The sequence below is a fragment of the Momordica charantia genome, assembly GCF_013281855.1.
Source record: "Momordica charantia cultivar OHB3-1 chromosome 9 unlocalized genomic scaffold, Mcharantia_2.0 BLBB01000009.1, whole genome shotgun sequence".
NCBI lineage: Eukaryota > Viridiplantae > Streptophyta > Magnoliopsida > Cucurbitales > Cucurbitaceae > Momordica > Momordica charantia.
The window spans coordinates 10,532,392-10,558,256 of record NW_028275167.1 but is presented as its reverse complement, the minus strand read 5'-3'; the positions used below and the strand labels follow the sequence as shown (position 1 = coordinate 10,558,256).

Genomic DNA, 25,865 nt, shown 5'->3' with positions numbered 1-25,865 from the left:
GTTTTGACCTTTTAATTTAAGCACCTCTTCTTAATAAATTCTTTTCTAATAAAAATATTTTTAGTTATGCCTTTGATTATAAATATTTTTAAAAATCCTTTGTATTACATATTTGTTTGGTTGCACTGCTATATTCAAAAGTGATTATGCTAATTACAAATTAAATAGGATTTTTTTCCTTTTTGGAATAAATTTTCGGTGCATCACTGGAAAGTCAATTTTTAGATAATCACTAAGTGTTCCTTCCAAAATAATCTTTAAATCAATTTGACTTTTTAAAAATATATTTTATACGTCACAAAACTTTGTAAATTTTGTTCTTAAAAAAATAATTTTTAGTCATTTAAAGTGACTTAGAAAGCTATACTAAATACACTATAAACCAATCCTTCCAAAATAACTTATAAAAGAAAAGTAATTTTATTTAAGAAATTAGGTTTTTGAAAAGTCATTCCAAACAAACACCGATTTAAAATATTTTATATTTTATATAATTTTTATTTCACTAGTCAAATAGGTTGATAAAAGTATAATGTGAAACCGATTAAATAACATAATACATTAAAATAGTGATGTGATTGAATATTAATATATAGTCCTAATAGAAACCTTCCCTAGCCCTAAAGTTTATGGCCAATCATTTTCCATTAGAAAGTTGAATCTAATATTGTTTTTTTAACAAATGAAAACATTTAAATATTAGTTGGTTATCTTGAAGGCAACAAGAAAACAAAACTCAACACAACTTGACAATATAAGAGATCAGAGAGATCCTTGAAATTGCAGTGTCTTTGTAGGAGGGAGAGAAGAGAGAGAGAAATTGAAGAGGAAGAAGAGGAGCAATCAATCCAACTTGGGAATAGGTATGTTAATATGTTGTTGTTTTACTTTGTACATAAGAGCTCTAGCGATCGACTTTCGAACTTTCGAAATGAAAGAGATGTTTGATTCATGGTTTTAGAAAAGTAGGTTTGAGAACCATGTGTTTTTGTTACGTTGAGAGAAACGAGTCACAAAAACTAGGATCTTTTGTGATAATTGTAGATTTAGACTAAATAATTGTAAATTTGTAACATGACAAAATATTTTTCAAAAGTGGCACAAATGTAAGAATTTGTATACACATGAGTGATATAATTTAGGTGATATATTGATGATATACTTGGTTAGATATATTGATGATATACTTGGTCATTAATACAAAAATAGTATATTAGTGGTATATGTCATATTAGTATATTAGTGATAGACTTTATCAATATACAAAAATGATATATATTAGTGATATTTTATATTTGGTATATAATAGATAGACTTATTAATGATACAAAAATCGTATAGTAGTGATATACAAATTAAACAACTATCAAATGAAACCATACATATATAGTCAACTCTAACCCAGCTAAGCATAAAACAAATCAGATAGGGATGAGGATTCGAATTCGCGACCTTTTACTCCAAGATATGTACCTCAACCAATAGAACTATGACAAAAATATACCTAACCTAGAAAGGAAAAACAACTAATATCAAAACATTTGAGTAAAGTAAGTAGCTAGCCTTCACTCGAGCCACAAAACAAAACAAAAAATAAAAATAAAAAAAGAAGAAAGAAGAAAAAAACATACCACAACACAACATGCTCTTCACATCCAAGAGTACAACAAATGAGACATAACACATGACCACAATTTTAACATCAATTCTATAATCATGCTTCAAGACTCATGTCTTCGAGTCTCTTTCATGTTCTTCAAACTCTTCGACGTTTAAAGGTTTTAAACTATTGGATCAACCTTTGACCATTTGTATTCAAGGCTCCAATAACTTCAGAGTGTATTGACCCTTGGATTATTTATATCCAAGACCACAATACTTGTCCGTCCTTCAAAGATTCATCATATCAATTCTCGACCATTTATACCTTAGGACTCAATACACAATAGTGACGTAGGAGCCCCGTAACCGATTTGTATTCAAGATCCTAATATTCACCTTACTTTCCTTTCTTTCTCAGTCCTAATCATTTGCACATGAAAAAGGTGCAAACATAAATGTGAGGGGGAGAGAATTGCTATCGTTCTAGTGGGAGATGATTATTATGTTGTTGGGTTTGTAGGGAGAATGCAAACAAAGTCCTCACGTTGACTAGGAAACAGCATGATTCATGATATATAGATGAGGACAGTTATCTCTATTGGTAAGAGACCTTTTGGATGAAATCAAAAGTAAATTAAGTCATTGGTTCAAATCTGAAAATTATCTTATTATTATAATGAATAATATAATAGTAATTATAGTTAGAAACTCAAAATTTTAAATTATATAGGAATGAATTTGGTCCAAGTGCTATAAAAGAAGCCCATAACTTTGGATTTTATTTATCCGAATTGAAATAAAGTATGATATACCAGCTCTAATTAATGTATTTATTTTTGAGATATTGTTTTGTGTAATTGGAATTGGGGAGAGAAATGTGGGTGTTCTTTTAATTTTTCTTTTATTTTCTACTAATTAATATAGTAGAAATAGGGTTTTGTTTTTCATGAGGGAGGGATAGAGAGATGGATGGAGGGAGAACATAAGTATTCACTGTGCACAATCCCTTATTAGACTCTAATACGCTCAACTAACACAATTATTCATATCGAAAACTACTCTGTGAACAAAATTATGAATATGATAATGGCATGGACGATTTGAGAAGTTTGACTAAACTATAGAGACCAAACTGAAACTTTTGAAAACTTCGGGACTAAATTGAAGCTTTTAAAATTATATGGATCAAATTCGTTCTTTGCGAAAACTATAAGAACCAAATTTTTAGTTTAATTATCTATATACTCTATATTAGGTATACCAATGATTTATTTCTAAAATACACTTTTGCTCCCTGAATTTGAAGGTAAGTTTCTATTTGGTCTCTAAATTTAAAAAAGTGACAGATTGGTCCATGAACTTTGAAAAATAGTTCTAAAAGGTCCATGCAGTTAAAATTCTGTTAGTGACACTAACGAAATGCTGACGGGCACCGTTGAGTTGTATATTTATTATTTTTAAATTATATGATTTTTTTTTCCATTTTTATTTTCTCTTCCTCTCTCCTCCCTTTCCTTCTTCTCCCAACAATTGAAAACAGCTAGTTTGCTTCATTCTCCAACAATTCTTTGGGAAATTGGACGGAATAGGTATTCTCTCATACCTTTTATGTTTTTTAATCACTCTTTTCAAAACTCATATTTTCTAAGCGTTTGCTGACATCACCCAATTGCCAATTTACTTTTATTATCTCTTTCATCATTTTTTTTGGTAAAATGGACAAAATAAGCCTTATATAAGGGTCTCTTAAGTTTTTTAATGGTACTTCTTAAAACACAAGTTTTCTAGTCACTGACATCACCAACTTTGACAAATGACCTCCCATGTCCCTCCTTGCTTTTTTTTTTCTCTTCCAGACTCCATCTCTCTTCTCTCTCCTCCACTAATATTTTAGACTTCCACTCCTTATTTCCTCTCTCTACCTCCATCTCCATCTCCTCTCTGTTTTCTGATCGTAATTATTTTTCTCATTCTCCCTAAAATTTTCTTGGAGTTTCTCTTTTCCATCTTCCCTCTCTCTCTATTTTTTCAGTAATATTTTTTTCCTCCATGATTCCCGTGACTGACGATGGATACATCAAAGCCGACGAAGGAGGTCGTTCGCCGAAGAAAGAAGATCAGTGGAAGAGGAATGGGGGAGCGAGGTTGAGCGAGAGAGCGAGGTTGAGCGAGAGAGCGAGGTTGAACGAGAGAGCGAGGTTGAGCGAGAATTGAGGGAATCTAAAAATAATATCTCAATATTAATTCAAATTTGTTTCCCGAAATCTATTCCCAATCTCATTAAATCTGTCAACGTAGTTTTAATTAGGATTGAATTAAAAACCCCTCATTTTAATTAGATTTTAAATTGATACATTTGATTAAAATCTAAATTAGGAATGAAATATGGGAAAGCAAAATTGGGGGATTTGAAATTCAATTATAATTAAAACTGAGATTGATGAGAGATTTCGGGAAACAATTTGAATTAATATTGAGATTTCGTTTTTCTCAAAATTAATTTGATTTGATGAACATTAATTCAAAATTAATTTTTAGATACGATAAAAAAAACAATCTCATTAAAAATATTATTTTTAGATTCCCTCGATCTCTCTCGCTCACCCTCGATCTCGCTCTCTCGCTCACCCTCGATCTCGCTCTCTCGCTCACCCTCGATCTCGCTCTCTCGCTCACCCTCGATCTCGCTCTCTCGCTCACCCTCGCTCTCTCTCTTTATCTCCTCCCCCATTCCTCTTCCACTGAGCTTCTTTCTTCGGCGAATGACTTCTTTCTTCGGCGAATGACTTCCTTCGTCGGCTTTGATGCAGTCGTCATCAACAAAGTCACGGGAACCATGGAGGCGTCTGGTTTTTAAAAAAAAAAGCTGAAAGATTTAGGGTTTTTTTTTAAAGTAAATTGTTTTTTGTGCTCAGTAAAGAAGAAAGAGAATAATAGTAATCAGAAAAAATACACAAAGATGGAAGAAGAAAAAGAGAAACTCCAAGAAAATTTTAAAGAGAATGAGAAAAAAAACTTTGCTGGAGAAGAAAAGAGAATAATGAAAAACGATAAAAGAAATCTGGAAAAAGAGAGAGATGGAGGTAGAGAGAGGAAATCAGGAGGGAAGTCTAAAATATTAGTGGAGGGGTAGTGAGGGTTAAAAGCCCCCATAGAATGCTTATTTTGTCCATTTTTCCTTTTTTTTCTACAATTACTTTTTTCTTCTCCCTCCCTTCCTTGATTTTTTTCTGCTTCTCCTTCTCTTACCTCCCCCTCTTTCCTCTCTTCTGGTTATTCCATCCTTCTCTCACAAATTATTTTTGCGATTTTTCCCAGACTTTATCGAAAAAACGAAGACTCATTTCTCCAAGCTTTTATGACAACCTTTCACCCAGTCTTTCTCAGACGCTTAAGACCCACCTTGAAATTGAAAATGAATACCCATTTCTCTCCATTTCTCTAATTGCTTAAGACCCACCTTGAGAATGAAACCAATTTATTCCTTTACTAGAACTGCAATTTCCATACCCGTTCCTCAGATTTTTGATCTTCTGCCTTACAACAAGACTCTGACAAATTCGTCGTCGGATCGAAATGCGCCAGCGAAAAACATTGATCTCATTGTTCCCAAAATCCCAATTCGACAGCCACCAAAATTTTGGGTATCCTCCCTTGCAGTCACTACGCAGAGCTTAAATGATGAAGATAAGATTCCATTAAAAAAAAATAATAATAATAAAACAAAATCTGGTGTTTGAATACTGAAATCAAGAATTTTTGGATAACAGGAAAAGCCAGATAAATAAATAAACTGTGAAATAGAAAGAAAAAAAAAAACCAGAAATTTCGCACATAATAATTCGCCAATCTTCTCCTCGATCACTATCTCAATCTCGCTCTCGGTACTCTCGCTCTAGATCACTCTCTCACTGTCGGCCACTCTCTCGATCTCACTTTCGCTCACTCTCTCGATCTCGCTAACTCTCGGACTCTCGCTCTAATCAATTCTCCAATTTTTTATTATTTCGTTTTCACTCTTTTTAATCAATTACCTGTCACCTGCCTGGGATGGGTAATTTTTTTTTCATCGTTTTCGCTCTTTCCTCAAGCTCTTCCATTGGGGATCAATCAAGTTGATGGTTGAAGTAGCTTCAATTCAGCTCAGGTCTAGTACCACTCCATTTGGGTCACGGTCCAGGGAGGAAGGAAAGGCAAGAGAGAGAGGAGAGAAGAAGGGATAAAGAAAGAGGAGATAGAAATGAGAAAAATATATATATATATAATATAAAAGTAATAAATATACAACTCATCGGTGCCACATCTCAACATCCCGTTATTGTCACTCACAGAAGTTTAATCCAAGGGACCTTTTCAAACTATTTTTCAAAGCTCAAGGACCAAACTATCATTTTTTGAAACTTAAATGATCAAATATAAACTTACCTTCAAACGCAGAGATCAAAAAATGTATTTTATCTTTTATTTTATTGATGATAGAAAAATAGTGTAACAGTGGTATACGAGAAAAAGTTTGTCATATTTGTAAATAGTTTTTCTAGGTAGAAATTTATTTTGTCACCCATTTCAATTTTCCTAAACGTAGTAGGCTGTGAAAAATGTGAGTTTTATAGAAAAGACCATTTATTTATGTTGTTTGGATTAATCTATGAATTATGAACCGAGGAATGTTTTTTAAAAAATATCGAAATAATAAATTAAAAATTTTTGTGATTTTAGAAAAATAAACAAATTATTTTGTTTAAAAAAGAAAATTTTAACCTCCTAACATAAATTTTAACTTAGTCTATTTTAGATTATATTTGAGTTTGAGTTTATTTTTAATACAATATTGATATGGCAGATAGTGAATAGAAGAACTATCAAAGTACTATTGGAAATTTCTCGACAATCTTAGCAATATTATGGCTTTCGATTGCTTCACATTCTCCCAATGGTTATGTTGCGGGTGGACTTGGTTTAAAGAATGCTGTGAGTTTGTTTCATTTTAAAATTAATTATATTGGTTAAATTATAAGTTCAATTCATGATTTTCTACTCCTATTTCTATAGCTTTTCGAACTTTTAGAAAAAATTGTCTAATAAAGTTCCTAGACATTATTTCATCTTATGCCTAATAGTATTTGAAGTTTAAAAAGGTTCAATAGATTCTTTAATTTCTAATTTTATGTTTAATAAAACCTTGATTTATTAAACATTTAAAAGAAAAACGGAACTATTAGATTCAAAATTAAAAATTGTGTCTATCCTAACTTTTTAGTCGTTTTTTTGTTTAATAGGTTTTCTAATTTAGAAAATGCTAAATATATCCAATGATAATTTTTTAGGGAATTCTCATTTTAGTCATTAATCTTTAATAAAAAAAACTATAAAATTTACTTCAATATGTTAAAGCTTCTCCGTCCGGTAAAAAATATTGTTAAAATTTATTAATATAGAATTGATGTTTCATTGTTTTATTAACATATTTGGATACATGACTATGATGCTTTGGAAGAAGTTTGATATATTTCATGTTTGAGCAGCGGTTACATAAATCAAATAGGTGTCCGAATATGTTCATAAAAAAAAAAAAAAAATTAATTAATCGTACATCAACTTTTTGTCGAAAAAATTTAATAATCTGTTTTTACCAAACGACTTAAAGATTTTTAAAAGTGAAGTCGAGGGATTTTAAAAGGATCAAGAAGCATATTAAAAATTTCCTTAAAGGACTAAGGATCATTTTGTAACTTTAGCTTTTACAAGATGTACAATGAGAAAGCCATCAATTAAAACATAGTAGATAGACGGAAAAAAAATTGAAAGTTCAAAAATTTATTAGACATATTAAATTTTATGACCTATTTATTAGATATAAAATTGAAAGTTTAAAGAGATAGTAGATACTTTTAACCATTATTAGACCAACAAACTTGAAAGTTGAGGATTTAAATTTGAAATTTAATCAATTATTCTCGATCCTATGTGATGACAAAAAATTGTTTTTATAATTTTATCTGTAATTTATATTTATTTATCAACATTTTTCTCCTTTCCATCCTCTTTGTACAAATCACTTTTAAATTTTAGTTAAATAAAATAATAATAATAAAAATAAAAAAGACAGACTTTCTTAAACTATCGTTTTTCTTTAGTTTTTTGAATTTTTTATGTAAGCTTATAAGTTTTTGAAAGAAGGGTCTGTTTGGCATGATTTTGTAAGGAAGTTTTGAGGTTCAAAGTTTTTTACCTGATACCAAGTGTTTAGCGACAAACAAAAATTATATTTGAAACAATCCAATTGATTTAAATCATTTTGAGAGTCACTTTAAAAGTTGATTCTTAAAAAAAAAAAAAAAACAATAATAATAAATTATAAAATGATTGACCATGAATCACTTTAAAATCTTTTTATGTAATTTGAATTTTGTAAAATTGTTATAAATACCAAAATTGCCCTCATTTGTTGTACTTAAAAAGGAAAATTGAAAATTTTAAAATGTTAGGGACTAAATTCAAATTAAACCGGAACCACAAGAACTAAATTGAAATTGCAGCCCACATCATATTGACCAACTTAAAATATTGCTTGCTTACATCATAAGAACGAAATTGAAACTTGAGCCTATTGGCCCACTTAAAACCTTACCCAAACCCTATAGGAGAATTTAACCTAGTTGAAATACCCTCCTACGAACTTTTTGGTTTCACTTTTTAAAAATAGTTTTAGAATTATAGCTGAATTTTGGGGGGAAAATGTAGGCTTTTAAAGACTACTTTTGAGCCCATTAATTATATTTGTTTTTCTCTGTTTTGTAGTCAATTTAAAGAATGTTTTAAAAATTATAGTTAATCTTAAAAAAAAAAATTGTCAATATTATTTTTTTTAAAATGATCATATAAATTCAAGAAATTTTCTTCTCATAAAAAATGAAAAACAATACAAATACTTATTTAGTAATAAAGTTTAAAAATTGGAAAATTTAGTCTAAAAATATTATATTATATGCATAGTAATTTGCTACCTTTCACAAATTAGGTGCATGTTGTCAGCCTCCATCTCCAACCGATGGTGGTCCCAATGGTGAGTATTTTAAATTACAGCTTCCTCTAAATTATGTACTTTGATTTTCTATCTTCTTTAAGTTTTAAAAATTTTCATTATTCTTATATATTTTAATTAATTAATTAATCTAAAGGTAACCAATACTAATATTTTCTAATTCAAGAACAATAGTAACAACAATATTGGAGAGAAAATTTAGAGATTTATATAGCTTTGGGCTTACTACTTTCTAAAGATGGAATTCATGAGCATAAATTCACAGAGGCAAGTGCCTGTTTATTACTTTTTACATTCACGTTTGACGTTTATCTATCTGCTTAAGTTTTGACGAGATCGTAGTTAGGGTTTCGTAATCGAGAATGATGATTTTTGGGTAAAATATTGACGAAGAGTTCCAGTTTCCACTTTGTACTAATCAGATTAAAAAAATTTATATAAATAAGAGTGAAAACAAATATAGTTAAAAAAGCCTAAAAAAAAACTCCATATTCTATTAGTTTTACAAGCTTATAGATTTTTTAACCCTCATCGAAATTTACTATAAGAAAACTACATAAAAGAAAATTAGTTTGGATACTTAAAAGTGAGCCTAGCTTAGCGATAATTAGCATATATTTTCAACATTGGTTGTGAGTTAGAACTCCCACCCCCAGATGTTATACTAAAAAATTCATTTTTATGTAAGTTTTATAATTTTTTATTCTAATTTCAATTCGAGTTCATGCGTTGGAAAATTTGAACCTCTAACCTGGCACAAAGTTATTTGGTAATGTTTCTGTTTCTTGTTTCTCATTTCCAATTTTATTAAGAAATCTAAGAATTTGACAACTACTTATATTTCTTGTTTTTCGATTTTTAGAAACATATTAAGCCACATTAGGTTATGTGCTCCACATCTAAGCATATAGTTTTTCATTCTATAAAAAAGTTCTCTATTGTTACTTTTTTTTTTTAGTACCATTGTTACTTAATTAGTAATATTACCACGAGTTTTTAGTTGATACATGTTTTAAATATATTTTTATGTAGGATTAGTTAGCTATCTAATTTCTTTTAAGTTAGATAGCAAAAATTACATCATTTTCCGTACTGGATCCCATTCTTAATTATTTATTCAAAGCCACAAGTTTGAACTTATATTAAATCTAATATTCCTAGATCCCATTCTTACTTAAATCCATAAATTGATCTACTAAAAATTATTATTGATCAAATTGAATCTTATGAATTCAGTGCCTTTCTATTTATTGAGCAATATTTATAGAGATTTGCTGCTGGTGTTGTGTTACACTCTTGCTGATCAAAAGGACTATTCTACGAGCGGTGACTTTTAGGGCTACATTGAATATAAAGTTTCAAATGTCGATATTGATAGAAATTTCGTCTCAATTTTATAAAAATATTAATAAATATATAGATAAGATTAATGTCGGTAGATATTTCTGAAAGTTTTTAAAAATAAAATATTTAATTGAACAAATAGACATTTCACGGCATGCATCATTTATGTAGACGTCGAACCCATTAACATAGGTAAATGTCCTAACTTTAGCATTTTCTAGGAGAATTTAAGTGTTTTTAGAAAAATATTTTTTACTATGAAAATTGTAAAATAAAAATTTCATCAAGTTAAAACATAAAATTACTTTTTAGTATTATACAAATTTTTACATCTACTAATTAATTTAAAACACCTTTTATTTTTTTATTCTCAAATAATGTACAACCCTAGCGGTTTCTATTTGGTAAAGTATATGTTTCATACTATAATGTTCTGATTGTTTTAAAATTTAGTTTTTATTGTGAAAGATATTTCAATTTAATCTCTTATATTTTAAGATTTTTCAATTATACTCTTTATGTTGATGACGGTTAGAATTAGTTGTTTGATATTTAGTGTATTGGCAAAAATTTAGAAGAATAATTATGCCACCGAAAAGAATAAAATTTATAATTTATCCTTAAAATTTATAAATAGTTGTTACAAATTTCAACTTTTTCTTTGTTTTTATTTCTCATCTAAGTTGTGAATTTATTAAGTTAGTTCAAAATACATTTAGTCCCAATATTTTTTAACAATTTAATTATTGAACTTTCAAAAGCAATGATAAAAATTTATTATCCTTAAATATTATGTTAAGATTTAACAAAAATATGATATGGCTAGCAACTAAGTACAAATTAAAGGGACATGTGTCATTATGGATCAGTTCAAGCTTAGATCGATTCAGGGTTAAAAAAAACGATTGGATGTTTCAGCTTTGAGAGGGTGCAGGCGATGAAATTTTGACGTTGGAGGCGGCGCAAAAGAAGAGAAAGGCGACTAATTTTATACGAATTAGTAAATTTATTATCAATTAATTTTAATTTTCATTAACATAGATAATATAATTAAAAATTACTAAAATATAAATAGTTAAATTGAAACTTTTTAAGGGATTAAATTGAAAAAGTAGTTAAGAATTTAAAATATATATTAAGTCCTCTTATCTCAATAATAATAATGTATTAATGTGAATATACATTTCAGGTCCACAGAATACCTGGGTAAAGATAATTTGTGCAAACTGTCCTCAGCAATGCATGTGCTGCTTGGGTAATATTTTAATCTTGAAATATATTTATATTTCTTTTTCATATTGTGTATATTCAATATAAAAAATAAAAAACAAAATTTGAACAAGATATAGATAATGCTAAAAAAAGAAAAAAGTTTAAAGTTCTGTTTTAGTTCCTACTTTTCAAATACTCAGTTTTAGTTACCAAAATTTAAGTTTTAGTTACCAAAATTTAAGTTTGTGATGTTTCGAAGTTAAAATTTAAGAGAAAATTAAAAATTATATTCGGTTTAAAGGTTAAAATACTATTTCGATTTATGTATTTTGAGTTTTGATTCATTTTGGTTCCTGTACTTTTAAAATGTTCATTTTGGTCTCTTTATTTTCAAAGTGCTCGTTATGGTCCTGTACTTTTAAAAATGATCATTTTTGGTCGCTATTTGAAAAATTTTAATTAAAGCAAATTATGTACCTGACAAAAACCCTTTAACATAAAATCATGGCTACATTTCAATAAATATATTTAGTGTAGTGTTGTGTTGAAATTAAGCGACAAAAATTGTCACTTTTTAAAAGTATAGAGTCCAAAATTAATATTTTAAAAGTATAGAAAGACTAAAATGAATTAGGACTCAAAGTTGATGGACCAAATGGAACCATAGTATAGTGACCAAAATAATATTTTAACTTAGTTTAAAATGTAACTTTTTATTTTCTTGAAATTTTACTCCTTTTCCATTTTTGTCCCTAAATTTTTAAATTATTTATTAAATCCTTATATTATATTTTAAACTTTTAAACTGCCTCATTAGAGTTATACTCCATATTTAATCTTTATTCTGAAAATATTTTATTATATCACATTTTTCAATAACTTCGAATAGTTAATGATATTATTTAAAAAATTAAAGATCAAAATAATGGATAAAACTTCGTGACTCTTTTCACCATATTTTATTATTTGCTTAGATTATCTGGAAAGGAAGAACAATTTCGTAAAATATACAAAGCTTGAAAGTAGACGTTTATTAGTGCCTCATTTTTCTAGAATAAAATTATATTTCTAAATAAATATTAAAACATTAGAGTTGTATTAATAATGGTAATATTTATGTAAAAAAATATTATTGGAATATTTATTCTCTCAAAAAAAGGAAAAAAAAATATATTTTTAAGCTCTCTTTAACACTCTAGAGATATTTCTCTCGGCCTTATTAATGATTTTTTCTTTTCTTTGCTTAACCATTTTTTATTATTCAGGACTATTTACATGCTGTAATTGTGGAGGTATGTAATTCAAATTCAAATTTATTGAGTACCTTAATTAGAATCTTTCAGTGAAATTGCTTCAAAATAATAATAATAATAATAATAATAATAATAATAATAATCTTTTAGTAAAACTAATTTTTACCACTCTGAGTTAGTGAATAATGTTTAACTTTGATGTATTAATTTTATTAAATTGAACTATGAAAAATAAGGATTGAAATTAAAGCTGATCCCTAAAACGTAATTTATAAAATTACTAAAAAATTAAGGAATAAATATTCCAAACACCCAAAAACCAAAACAGTCAAAATTTTATCTAGAAAAAAGCCTAAAATATAGCCTAAAAAATAAACCTAACCATAAATCAAAGTCAAATGTCAGTGATCAGGGTGAGTTTAGATGCCATTTAAAAAAATATATTTGTAAGTAGAATCTTGCGTATAAATGAGTGATATACGAAGGTTAAAAGAAGAATTAAATAGATATATTAAAAATTGTTCATATTTGTCTGATCACAACCTTGTTATTATATTTGAAAATATAGTAATGTGAGAATGGACCCCCATTGGGATTTCTCAAACCTAAAATATTTTAAATAAAAATTTAAATTGATATTAACCAAAACATAAATGGGTTACACGGCTAGGTTACTACTAGGGAAAACCTAATTACAATATATAATTAATTATGAAAATATCCGTTAAAGAAAATACGAGGTATTATCGTAGTGTGGTTAGCAATAGAAACAAAGTCTCAATTAGTACATTTTCATCGTTGAACAAAGAAAATACGAGGTATTATAGAGATATTTTTTTTATGTGTACATATATATTATATAACATTAACTAAGAAAATAAATTAGATTTATGATACATGTCAATATATCATATTAAATTGCTTTATTTTACTTTTGCTATATAAAGGAGGAAACCAATCTCAATCTCAATCTCAAGATGGATCAAACAACAATAATTCTCCTCAAATAGCCAAAGCAGAAGCTAAAACCTATGAAGCTGGTAACATTGAAGGTATGATCAAGTGATGAAAAAGTGTTAACATAATTTAATTATCACACCATAATAACTTAAAGCTTTTTTACTTTTAATTTTAATTTTTATGTTGTTGTGATTGTGTAATTTGTGTGCCATGTTCAGTATGTGAATATATATTTTATATCATTTGTGGAAGAAAGTGGATAAGAAGTGTAATACGCATATATATCCATATTTCATTATATTCAATGCTTTAATTTATCTTGACTAGACAAAGAATTAAGGTATGGTCAAACATGAATTATATGTGTTCATTGTTATTTGATGACTATACTCTACAATCATAACAATATGTTAAAAGAAAAGATACTAGAAAGACAAAATTAATTAATCCTAAATGTTATAAACTTTAATTTTTCTTTATGTAGGTGGTATGATTTAAAGCAATATTTACATTACATATATGTTCTACTTTTGGAGATATTTAATGTCACTCATGAAAGAAAAAATGAACTAGAAGTGTGATATATGTTCATACATTATATTTAATACTTTAATCTATGTTGACTAGATAAAGAAGTAGCACACCAATCCCATTATGAAGTTGAATCAAACAACAACAATTCTCTTCAAATGTTTGGAAACACAACTCAATCTAATGAAATTGGTAAAATTCAAGGTATGGTCCAACTTTACTATAATTATTCATTATTACTTGATGACGAACCCTTACAATCCTACCTTTTGAGAAAATATTGCGGACATAACATAGTTGAGTGGTAATTGACACCTACTTCTTTCCTTGAGATCGGAAGTTCAACCTCCATACTCCTATTTGTCGTATAAAAAAATAAAGTACGTGTTTGAGAACCTATTAAAAGACTAAATACCACATCGATCCCCTAGCTTCGTAGTCTTTTCGAGTCAAATTTTGAGAGTAGATTTCTTCCTAGTATACTTAGTTTGACACAATTTACGAGGAAGTGGCTAATTATAGAATTCATTTCCTTGAAACTGATAGACAATAATCTTGTTAACCAAAAGGAACATGTCAACTGGTGAAGACAATCAAATTGGAGTCAATATCATAATGAACCATACTGAAAATTTCAATAAATCACACGGTTGGATGACCAAAAGAAGAAATCAAGAGATTTATCTAGGAGGATCACTTGAACCCCAACCAAGTACTAAAGGAAGTATTCCAAATATCGTGTATATATACATATAGAGAGACTTTAGTCATGACCTCTTGCATATGTACGAGTATCGTATATATAGAGACTTTAGTTATGACCTCTTGCGTATGTACGGGTATGACAGTACGCATATTCCAGGTATAGGAGCAAAAAGATTAAATGACTGCGGACTCTTGGATAATTAAAAAAATATATATGGAGAGACTTTAGTTACGACGATAAACAGGCCAAGGGAACAAAATAATTGTTTATTATGTTTTTAAAAAGTTATTATGAAAGAAAGAAAATATTGCATGAGAAGATTTTATTGCAGGAGCTGATAGGCTGACTTGTTGACATGCCTCTATGCTGCATTACCTTAACTTATTGTTGTTTTTACAAAATCTTAAACGGTAAAACCCAGATATTATTCTCTCATTATCTAACATACATTTTAAATATTCATTCATTATGATCATTATTAAACCTCAATATTCTAAACTTGATTTAGTACTTCTCCCTAGTCCTTTAATTTCATAAGTGAATGACTATGATCGTATACGGTGTAAGGGTATGGGATAACCTAGATGCATATCTCACTTGTAATGAGAGAGATTGTTGGGATGTATGTCATAACCTCGTGATATGAAGGTTAAACAATTTAGTTATAAATAAAACAATCTTAATAATTGGATGTGCATTTTGTCGAGAAAATTGACGTTCAATGCTTAATTGTTCCTAAGCTACCGGATGTGTGCTCTCAAACTAGATATGTAACGGACATAGGAGAGGATCAAGTTTAAAAGTAGTAGCTTAAATAATATTCGGTATATGGATATAGAGTTTTAGAGACCTTATTGACCTGGAGAAATAGTTGATACAATCTATTTTGTAACTGTTCCAAATGGTCATATCTGAATCATTCATGTGGTGATATATGAGCGGAGCTATTGTTGGAAACGTTGATAAGCCCTCACTAGAATTTACTCTAAAACTCACCAACTTTAAAGAGAAGAATTTTGTTCTCTTATTAAACTCAAGAACATACAAGAGAATAATATTGTTCTCTTTTCTTTCTTGATTGAAATGCTTCAATTTGCTTATTTCTTGCTTGATTACAAATAAGGGAAATGATCCCCTTTATATAACATCCAAGAGACACATCTAAAAGACACAAAATAAATGGATATATGTATACATACTATTCATTTATCTTAATACATTATCTTACATGAACCTAACAATTCATGTATCTAAGGATTCATGCATGTGTATAGAAATGAATCTAGCTTAAATTCTAACATCCTCCCTTAAGCTAGATTTCCATAACTCCAAGCTTCTCCTTCATTTTCAAGAACAAGTCTGTCTTCAATGCTTTTGTAAATATGTCTGCAACTTGATCTTGTGTTTTGCAATGCTTGATGCATACTTCCCCATCTTTGATCAATTCTCTGATGAAATGATATTTGATCTTTATATGTTTACTCCTTCCATGAAAAACTGGATTCTTCGAAAGAACAATTGATGAGGTATTATCACAAAACATGATGGTCCCTTTTTCTTGAGGACACTTCAATTCATGTAGCACGTTTCTCAACCAAAGTGCTTGACTGGCTGTGGATAAAGAGATGTATTCAGTTTCAGTTGTTGACAACGCTACAACATCCTGCTTCTTTGATGCCCAAGAAACTGCTCCATAACCAATACTAAACACATATCCAGAAGTACTTTTATAATCATCAATATTTCCTCCCCAATCACTATCACTATATCCAACAAGAACATTATCAATGTTTTTCTTATAGTGAATTCCATGATTAATAGTTCTATGAACATATCGAAGAACTATTTTTCCAACTTCCCAATGACTTTTCTTTGGTGATGCCATAAATCTACTCAATAAACTGACTGAGAACATAATATCAGGTCTAGTTGTTGTTAAATACATTAAACTTCCAACGAGACTTCTATAGATGGTGGCATCAAAATCTTCACTTTCATCATGCTTGCTCAATTTCAAACCTACTTCCATAGGAGTACTGGCAGGATAAGCATTCTCCATTTTAAACTTGAACAACAAATCCTTCGCATACTTCTTTTGGGAAATATTAATCCCAGTATCACTTTGCTTTACTTCGATACCAAGAAAGTAATGAAGCAAGCCCATATCAGTCATCTCAAATTCTTTCTTCACGCTCTCTTTGAACTCTTCAAGCATCATTGTTGAAGTTCCCGAAAATATCAAATCATCAACGTATAAACAAATGAGCAAGAAATTACCATTCTTGTCCTCTTTGGTGTAGAGAGCATGTTCATATGGACATCTTTTGAAATCATTCTTCAGGAAGAAACTATCAATACGACTGTACCAGATTCTTGGTGCTTGCTTTAACCCGTACAATGCTTTCTTCATTCGACATACCTTGTCCTCGTCTCCATTCTTTACAAAACCTGGAGGTTGCTCAATATATATCTCTTCCTCCAAGTACCCATTTAGAAAAGCTGACTTGACATCCATTTGATGTACTTTACAGTCATTTTGTGCTGCAAGAGCTAGAATCAATCGAACAGTCTCCAAGCGGGTCACAGGTGCAAAAATTTCTTCATAATCCACACCATACTTTTGCTTGTACCCTTTAACGACAAGTCTTGCCTTGTATTTCTCAACTTCGCCATTTTGCTTCAGCTTCGTCCGGTAGACCCATTTGACTCCAAGAGCTTTTCTATTTTCCGGTAGATTGACTAACTCCCATGTCTCATTTCTTCTTATCGCATCGATCTCTTGATACATTGCAACCTTCCATTTTTCATCTTGAATTGCCTCCTCAAAGTATATAGGATCAACATCTGCAAATAAAGCAAAATCAACATGTTCATCTTCAGGTATTCTTCTTGAAGCATTATAGATCTCTTGAATATTCCTCATCTTCCTTGGTGGAGTTGATTCATCACTTGTGGAAGGTAGAGATGAAGATGAAGCTGCTGGTTGAGTCTCTTCAAGCTCCAAGTCTTGAACATCTCCTTTGTCATTCATGTCAACAAGTAATGGATTATGGTTTCCATTTGTTGCATCCCATCTCCAAAATTCTGCTTCACTGAATTTTACATCTCGGCTGATAATGATTTTCTTACTTATAGGATTGAATAATCTATAAGCCTTGGAGTTCTCACTATACCCGACAAAAATGCATTTTTCTGATTTATCATCGAGCTTACCACTTTTTTCATTTGAAACATGAGAATAAGCAATACAGCCAAATACTCTTAGGTGACTAACAGTTGGCTTTAATCCGCTCCATGCTTCTTGAGGAGTAAGGCTTTGAACACTTTTGGTTGAAGCACGATTCAAGAGATAAACAACACATGTCACCGCATCTCCCCAAAATTCATTTGGAAGATTCTTGGCCTTAAACATACTTCTTGCAAGCTCCATTATTGTTCTGTTCTTTCTCTCTGCAATACCATTTTGTTGAGGAGTTCTTCGAACAGTCTTTTGATGCTTGATTCCATTTTCCTTAAAAAAATCTTCAAAAGCAATATATTCTCCTCCACGATCAGAACGCAACATCTTCAATTTTAAGTTGCTTTCATTTTCCACCATTGCCTTGAATGTTTTGAAATACTCGAAAGTAGAACTTTTTTCTTTTAACAGGTAAATCCATATCTTCCGACTATAGTCATCAATAAATGTGAGAAAATAATGATTACCTCCAAACATAGTAGTTCGCATAGGTCCACATAAGTCTGTATGGACTAGCTCGAGAGGTTTTGATGCTCTCCAAGAACTTCCTATCGAAAATGGATTTTGATGATGCTTTCCCAAAATACATGCTTCACAAATTTGATCTTCCCTTTTAATATTTGGCATTCCTCTCACCATATGTTGTTGACACATGTTAGACAAAGTGTCAAAACTCAGGTGCCCGTACCGATAATGCCAAAGCCATGAAGAGTCTTTTACTAAAGTCTCAAAACAAAGAAGCTTCTCATAATACATTTTGATTGGAAACATTTTGTTGTGAGTCATGTGTACCTTTGTTATGAGACTTCCATTCTTGGCTCTGATCTCGCATATGCTATCTTTGAAGACAACATTATGTCCCTTCAATAGAAGCTGCCCAACACTTAAAAGATTGTGTTTGAGTCCTGGAACATAATACACATCAGTGATTCTTTTTGCTCCATTCTTTGTCTTCACGATAATATCTCCTTTTCCATTTACTGCGAGCTTCTTGTTGTCACCTGTCTTCACTTCATTTTGAAGAGATTCATCCAAAGTTACGAAAATATCCTTTCTTCCTGTCATGTGGTTACTGCAACCACTATCAAGATACCATATATCTTCAGTACTTGTTTCTTGGACATTAAATGTGAGGAAAAGAAGACTTTGATCATCATATTGTTGTTCATGCATCAGAGTGGTCTCTGCCTGATTAGAATTGGTCTTTTTAGACCAACAGTCTGTTTGAAAATGTCCGTAGCGTCCACAATTGAAGCATTGTATGTGAGAAAAATCTCCACGACCTCCACCTCTACTTCTTCCTCTGCTGGAACTTCTTCCCCTTCCTCTATTTGAAGAAGTTTGATTATCTCTTCTCTCTGACTCAAAACTTTTGAAGTCATTAGACCTTCCATTTCCTCGACCACTGCGTCCACCTCTTCTTCCATTAAATCTCCCTCTAGAAGAAGTTTGCATATGAAAAGCTTCTTCTGAAGGAGTAGAATCAAACCGCTTCAATCTAAGCTCATGAGATTGGAGAGATCTCATCAAGCTATTTATGGAGAGTGTTGACAAATCTTTGGACTCTTCAATTGCTACTACAATGTGCTCATATCATCATATCTTCTGGTCATGCTTCTATGGATCTTTTCTACCACTCTTTGATCTTCAATTGCATCTCCATTTGATCTCAATTGATACACAATAGAGAGAACACGATTGAAAAATTCTTCAATAGTTTCAGCTTCTTTCATTCTAATGGTATCAAATTCAGCTCGAAGTGCTTGCAATCTTACCATTTTTACCTTTTCCTCTCCTTCATACAAACTTTGCAATTCATCCCATGCTGCTTTAGCAGTTGAGACTCCTGAAATTCTTTCAAAGATATTTTCATCGACAGCTTGGTAGATAAAAAACAACGCCTTTTTGTCTTTCTTTTTAGAATCTCTCAACTCGTTGAGTTGTTGTTGTGAAAGACCATCCTCACCTTCTGGCTCTGAATATCCTCTATCAACAATATCCCAAAGCTCTTGAGATCCATAAAGAACCTTCATTTGTTGACTCCACCGTATATAGTTCTTTCTTTCAAAACGAGGAAGTTGAGGCTGCAACATGTTGTTGGATGACATCTTTTGAACTTGTCTCTGATACCACTTTGTTGGAAACGTTGATAAGCCCTCACTAGAATTTACTCTAAAACTCACCAACTTTAAAGAGAAGAATTTTGTTCTCTTATTAAACTCAAGAACATACAAGAGAAGAATATTGTTCTCTTTTCTTTCTTGATTGAAATGCTTCAATTTGCTTCTTTCTTGCTTGATTACAAATGAGGGAAATGATCCCTTTATATAAAATCCAAGAGACACATCTAAAAGACACAAAATAAATGGATACATGTATACATACTATTCATGTATCTTAATACATTATCTTATATGAACCTAACAATTCATGTATCTAGGGATTCATGCATGTGTATAGAAATGAATCTAGCTTAAATTCTAACAGCTATCATATGTAATGGGATTACATAAGACTAGATCGTGATGTATCTTGCAAAGTTATAAAGAAAATACATGCACATCACTAGGATGATTATAGACTTGTTTGATCTTTAATCGTGTGTGTTATGAGCTCCTGCCTATGTGGGTGAGTTCTTTGAATCACATGGGCAAGGGTGACATGAAAGTTCACCCAATAAGCATTCTGTTTATGAAAAACATCCAAGTGGGAAGCTAGAAACATTCATATGCTAGATGGAGTTCACAACCTCTCAATAGCAGAGAATGCAAAGTGTTCACGCATCCTTATTGAGTGTGTATATGATGACTCCCTTAAAATGATGGTTCACAACTTTATAACATGTACTTGCCATCTTGATAGCCCAAGAAGGATTAACCCATGATGAGATTATGGAAGATTATCCATTAGATAACCAACTTCTTCCTAATTACTGTATCGATCGTTTAAACACCTTGCACATATGCTCTAAAGTTTTAACTAGTGGAATGTTAATATGTAACCGTTTAAAAATATCTAAGAACTTTTGAAATTGGCTATTTCGATTCTTTTTGACTAAATGTTGAGGAAAAGGAGGAGGAGGTTTATATTTAACTACCTGAGGCAATGAGTTTGGCGCTCTACCCTTACCTATAGAGTTATTATTCTTACCTTTTTCAACTAGATCTTCTAATTCCTTTTGCCTTCTATGTTCTGTCTTCGTATCCTTATTGACTCTTCTGGTTCCTTGTAAGAAAGTCCTGGATTCATGCATCATTTCGTGCCAGATTGTTGAGGTGGTATTGTGTAGGCTATGCTGGGAAATCCTGGTGGATATGTCTGTTTGAATGGCTAGTTCTATACCAAATTGGTGTGGTCAGAACCTGATAGTCATCTCCATGAATCTCCATCCAAGATTTTATGTATTGGAGTATGGGTTAAACGCCCTCGGGTTTCCTTAACATACACAATATATAGATTCAACATTAGATGGCAACATCATAAACATGGCTTTCACTGCCATAAACACAAGAAACTTAAGAAATTTTATGAATAGAGGCAGTTGTTTGAGCACTGGCTGCACTATTGTAGATTTTTTTTTTTTTTGCAACTAAGTCATGGATGACATCTGACTTTGAAGTGAGTAAATTGCATCTAACTCCAAAGCTCTTGCTATAGTTTACTTGTTAGGTATACTAACTCTTACTGAACACCATTGATCAATGTTATTCGACACCTTGTCCGAGATATCCACGACTTCATTAAATGATTGGAAGTGAATGATCCGTTGGTTGCAGTATCCAACATCATTCTAGAGTTATTTCCAACCCTATGTACAAGTGTAATTGGATGCATGTCAGTAGTCCATGGTGTGGGCTCTTCTGTAGGAGTTCTTTGAAGTATTCCCATGCTTCATTGACTATTTCATTCTCCCATTGTCTAAATGTTACGATCTCCCATCTTATCTTGGCGTTCATTGTGAGTGGACAGTATTTGCACTACTACAAAATTTGGAATAAACCACAATCATAATCGTGATTTATCGTAATAGACTACAGTTCTATGACCATAGTCTACGGGTACTATAGTCTATATTATAGACTAGGACTGACATAAATCATGTTCTATACTACAGACTACAACTAGCATCAGCCTATGGTCTAAAATATTATACACCTTGACTGACGTCAACTGCCATATATAGTATACACTACAACCGACATAAGTCATAGTCTATAATATTATAGACCCCAACTGACTAATATCAGCGATGGTCTATAATGTCATAATTTTTGGATAGAATATAATGTCATATACAACAGACCACAGTGGTCTATAATGTAATAAACCATGATTGCTGATAGCTCTAGTTTATACGACAGACAACAGTAGTATATATATAATACGAGAAGCTGGTCATGGTCTTATATATGCATAATTTAATATCAAAAGTTAATAAAAAAAAATTAAGATCGTGAAAAAAAACTTTTATATTAAATAAAGAAAATGTAAATTTACACAACAAAAATAAACTAGTCAAGCTAATTAAGAAGTTAACTAAAGCTATTACATGGTATGTCATGCTAGGATATGTTGCTTGACAAATTGTCCTTCCTAGATACGCATTTCGTCGTTCTCAGCTTGAGTATATGTCTTTTTTCTAATAAACTGCAAAATTAATAAAAGCTGAGAGATATCGATTCTAAATAACAAACTCATTTACTAACTTTACCATTCAATTAAGGGATAGTCTTACCCTTAGTTCGAGTATATCGATATACATAACAATATAGATGAAAGTCTATAGGGACTCATCCAAGATCAAATTATGTATTATAAATTATTAAAAATAATTATAATATTACAATTCAATATAACTGTTTAACGGTGTATGCCTAAAATATTTAGGCATAACAATACAAATTGAAAATAATAGTAGCACATTTAAGTATTAGTGTGTGTTTGGGAGTGACGGATGGCAGAATGAGTGATTTGAATAAAAAAAAAAGATTTTAGTATAATTGATTTTCCAAAATCATCATTCAAGTGATACTTTAAAAATAAATTTAAAGTGATTTTAAGTATTCCTAAAATCAATATTCTAATTTGCCATGATCAATGGCAGAATGTTGTTCTCATGCTAAAATCACTCCCAAACACATCCTGAAGTATGCTTCAAACAGTAGCCCATTTACTAACTTCATCATCAAGGGAAAGGATGCAACAACATTCCCATTTACTAACTTTATAATTCAATAAAGGGAAAGAATTCTTTCTCCTCAGTTTGTAGTTTTAGCATATAGATGTACATAACAATAGAAATGAATAACATAATTTAAATACGTTTAATAATTAATGAAGAAAATAATTCCTTACAGCTACATAAAACAAAAATCTGAAACAAACAAATAGACAAACTACAATGGAGAGAGATGGGATATCATTTCTGCCGGAAAACCAAACACCCAAAAGGAAGGTAAAAATTGTGGAATTTTACCCCTATTGTATTGAAATATTGACCCATAGCCTTTTCTTTGAAAAATACAAAGAAACTTATTCACTTGCCTATTTTTTTTTCTTTTTTCTTTTTTTTTATATCATTTCATTTCAGTCATAAGCATTACCTTTTTATGTTGTTATTTTGAAAATCAAAGCAAACATTATCAAATTATTGAATTGAATTAGTGAAGGGGTGTGAACATAAATCACACTAACTTTAGTTAGAAAACTAAGGAACCAACATAATGGTTTATATCAAGGATGTTTCCCTGCAGATATTAAGCAAATTTAAATGAGACAAGGGAAGACGTCCAAAATGAAAAAGACATTAGGGACTTGTCAACCAAAATATTAACATAATTTCAAAAATAGAATTTAGGCTGGTAGACTCATGCTTAAGCAATATCAATCTACGGGAAAACCAACATTAAAATATATCATTCCAAATGACCCAATTAAAGTGGAGGGGTGTGAACAATACCTTGACAGTAATAGCCCGAGAGAAACTAACAAAGAAGAAGGTGGTGACTGAATGAGAGCATTGGTTGGCCTCTCGAATTAGAGATTTGGGCTGATGGAGTTGCAATTTGGCCTATAAGAATCACGATCTGGGGTGTTGGAAATACAACTATTGGGGTAGAAAAACAGTCTGGCAACGTGGAGGATAGAAGAAGGTCAGAAGATAAGGTCTCCCCTGAAGACCACTGATCGGAGGGCCGACCTTCATACTTAGCCAAAAAGCCTATTGAAATATCTCCATACGACTAAAAGTTTTACCCATCTCTAATTATACGCATCCAACGACCCGACCTTTGGGATGACACGAGTAACTACCGATCGGACACCCTATCGAATCTTCAACCTATAAATGGAAGGCTTCCTTTTCACATTAGGTATCACATTCAAGCTCAGTCTTAATATATAGGTCAATCTTAAACTGATTTGAGCGTGGGAGTGTTTGCCTCTCTTGTGTAGGTCTTCCTAGCCAAGTGACACTCAAGCTCATTCTAGTCACCTTCATTGACGAGTTCCGACCTTGACCAATTTCTTTGCACAGACATTTGACGCCATCGATGGGAAATGACATCTTAAGTCGTTCCTACCATCACATCTACGACTCATGAATACTCTACATTTTCTAGCCATCCAAGTTACCAAAATGACAAAAGAGGCCCAACTTGACCGCAAGATCAGCACGGTGCAAGGATACATGGAGATCCGCCACGCATGTCTGCAAGGACAAATCTCCCACCTGCTTAAACCGGGGCAGAGGTGGGGTCACTAAGAAAACTAGGCCAAAGACTAGTTGCCTAGTAAACTCTGATATTCTTGCTATATTGCAAGCAGAAATGGACGAGATGCGTGCACGAATGATATAATGGAGGAATTGTATCTTAACCTTGCTCAAATTGAGAAGTTAGTCCCGACTAGCTTTCAAACTCGGCGACAAAGTAATAATGATCTGATCCTTGGTGATGAGGAAGAGAGAATGGTATCCATCAAGTTAAAGAAATTGTCGACGACTCTCATCTTAAGGGTGGTTAAGGTCGTCAGGTCCGCACTCGATATGACAACAAAACGTATGTCGACAAAGTAGAGACTTACGTGATTACATCAATAACAAGACTAGACATTTGACCTCCAACTTTGAAGTGAATTGCCAAGTAGGAAGACCTTCGGAAAACATTTAATGTCAAGGCACAATTCAAATCATGTGAAGCTGAACCCCAGGATCAAGTGACTAGAGAAGAGTTTGACCTCATGAAAAGCAAGTTGGATGCTAGGTCGAGGTTTTGAAGAAGCATGAGAGCAAGTCTAACCAAGCTCTCGATGATGGCGAACCTAGAGAATCTTCGTTCATCTAGAAAGTCCTTGATGCTCCTATTTCGAGCAAGTTTAAGATTTCGATCCTCAAACCTTACAATGGGTCAAGTGATCCAATGGATTAAGTTGAAGACTCGAGGAGCTGATGTACTTCGAGACAGCTAGTGATGCTCTTAGGCGCCAAACTTTCCAAATTACCCTGACAGGAAATGCTAACTATGGTAACAACAACTGCCCCTTGGTCAATCTCGACGTACAACCAATTAAGGAAGGATTCCATCACTTAACTTTCCTCAAGACACTATACCAAGAAGCCTGCCTCTCACCTTCTTATTAACAAGCAAAATGAGAATGAAATTTTGAAGCAATATGTTACCTATTTCAAGGAGGAACAGATCAAGGTGACGCATTGCTCAAATGACTCTGCAATGTCATATTTCTTGGCAGGCCTTATGGATCTAACCTTGACCTATAACCTAAGGAAGTAAAAAATAAATTCATTCAATGAGGTCCTTAACAGGGCCAAGAAGATCATAGATGGGCAGGAGCTGGTCAGATCAAAGGATCCCAAAATGAAGTCCAGTTGTTATTTCACACAACTTCGTGAAAATAAAGTGTAAGTGCAGACTCAAGATCAATTGTAGCAAGGAAATCAAAGTCGTATCCACAAAG

At 31.4% G+C, this 25,865-nt stretch overlaps 1 protein-coding gene across 1 annotated transcript in view; it reads left to right on the top strand.

The window, feature by feature from the left end:
- Nucleotides 1-741: 741 nt before the first annotated feature.
- LOC111004684 (uncharacterized) overlaps nt 742-25,865 on the top strand; it is a 60,262-nt gene continuing 35,138 nt past the window's right edge. The window contains exons 1-7 of the mRNA XM_022275810.2: nt 742-863; nt 6,446-6,573; nt 8,624-8,668; nt 11,181-11,246; nt 12,469-12,495; nt 13,404-13,508; nt 14,044-14,151. Of these exons, the coding sequence (XP_022131502.1) occupies nt 6,507-6,573; nt 8,624-8,668; nt 11,181-11,246; nt 12,469-12,495; nt 13,404-13,508; nt 14,044-14,151 (418 nt within the window). The 5' untranslated portion in view covers nt 742-863; nt 6,446-6,506. The remainder of the gene's footprint in view (nt 864-6,445; nt 6,574-8,623; nt 8,669-11,180; nt 11,247-12,468; nt 12,496-13,403; nt 13,509-14,043; nt 14,152-25,865) is intronic.